This window comes from Sinocyclocheilus grahami, unplaced genomic scaffold, assembly GCF_001515645.1.
Source record: "Sinocyclocheilus grahami isolate Dianchi unplaced genomic scaffold, SAMN03320097.WGS_v1.1 scaffold399.1, whole genome shotgun sequence".
Taxonomy (NCBI): domain Eukaryota; kingdom Metazoa; phylum Chordata; class Actinopteri; order Cypriniformes; family Cyprinidae; genus Sinocyclocheilus; species Sinocyclocheilus grahami.
In genome coordinates, this window is record NW_015505578.1 from 351,138 (window position 1) to 352,629 (window position 1,492).

General features: G+C 39.7%; 1 protein-coding gene across 1 annotated transcript in view; it reads right to left on the reverse strand.

Moving 5' to 3' along the window:
• LOC107550484 (potassium voltage-gated channel, Shaw-related subfamily, member 4) overlaps window positions 1-1,492 on the reverse strand; it is a 28,284-nt gene continuing 26,792 nt past the window's right edge. The window contains exon 4 of the mRNA XM_016231765.1: window positions 1-281. Coding sequence (XP_016087251.1) covers window positions 214-281 — 68 coding nt within the window. The 3' untranslated portion in view covers window positions 1-213. The remainder of the gene's footprint in view (window positions 282-1,492) is intronic.

Genomic DNA, 1,492 nt, shown 5'->3' on the forward strand with positions numbered 1-1,492 from the left:
TATATTAAAGTTACATTTTGACCAAAAGTACTTGTGCTCTATAATGCAAAGACATGCCTGGCAGCATTTAAAATGGACAGACACACATGATGATTTGACTAGAAATGTTCCATATTCTTGACTGAGAAAGATGATGCATGATTGATGAGAAGATGAGAGATTGGTGAGCATCCCACATGAGTGACCCACTCGTCCCATCAGGACAAACCCCCCTCAGGTCAGGGTAGTGACTTCTGCTTGAGTGTAGTTTGCTGGGGATGTGAGCGCATCTTTACAGCTCTCTGAAACAAAGACACAGAGAAAACAAGTTGAATCAAACTTACTATTTTAATGAAAGTAAAATGAAGGGCATTAGTAAATATATGGAACAAAATTGAAGCCCCTTTAAGACTTCTATACTATTTAAGATTTTATACAGTTTTTTTTAAACTTTGAAATGTAAAGACAATGCTACAATGACATGTAGTGGGATTTGGATCACTGAATCAAAGAACATTAGACACCAGCACTGCAGATTTTTGTATTACTGTCTTCAGAGAAAGATTCCTGCCTATTAAAACAAGAAGACTTCTGGCCTTTCAGAGGCCCTGCAGTGAACCCAGAGAATGGGAAAGCCGTGGGGTCTGTCCATGTTGCTAATGGAAACCTATTAGCAGCAATTAAGTTGAGTTGCCTTTCGGGACCAGAAGCAGATCCGTAACTCACTTCAGCCTTTCAGTGCTGGATGACTGGCTCGCCACATAATTACACACAAATCAAGAAAGAAGTCGGCTTGAAAAAGACAGCAGCGCTGTATGAGAGAAGACCGTAACCAAGGAGACTGTCTTTACTGCAAAAAAGTCTTGTTTCCTTTTAATTTTCCAGTAAAAATATCTAAATATGCTCAAGACAAGATAAATGCATTTAGAAAATAAAATATTAAAGGATTACTCCACCCCAAAATGAAAATTATGTCATTAATCACTTACCCCCATGTCGTTCCAAACCCCTAAAAGCTTCGTTTGTCTTCGGAACACAATTTAAGATATTTTGGATGAAAACCGGGAGGCTTGTGACTGTCAAGTAAATAACTCTGTCAAGGTCCAGAAAAGTATGAAAGACATCGTCAGAATAGTCCATCTGCCATCAGTGGTTCAACCGTAACGTTATGAAGCGACGAGAATACTTTTTGTACGGGAAGAAAACAAAAATAACGACTTTATTCAACAATTATTTTCCTCTGTGTCTCTCCGCATCACCGTAGCGCCATTTTGGAGAATAACCACTGAACGCAAGCAGCATACGCTATTCTGTGTCAGCCGCGCTGCACGGATGCGCTGTTTTCGTTCAAATCAAAGCGTTAATACATGTAGAAAACGTATCCTTGTGTCGCGGCTGACACAGAATAGCGTATGCTGCTTGCGTTCAGTGGTTATTCTCCAAAATGGTGCTACGGTGATGCGGAGAGAGACAGAGGAAAAGAATTGTTGAATAAAGTCGTTATTTTTGTTTT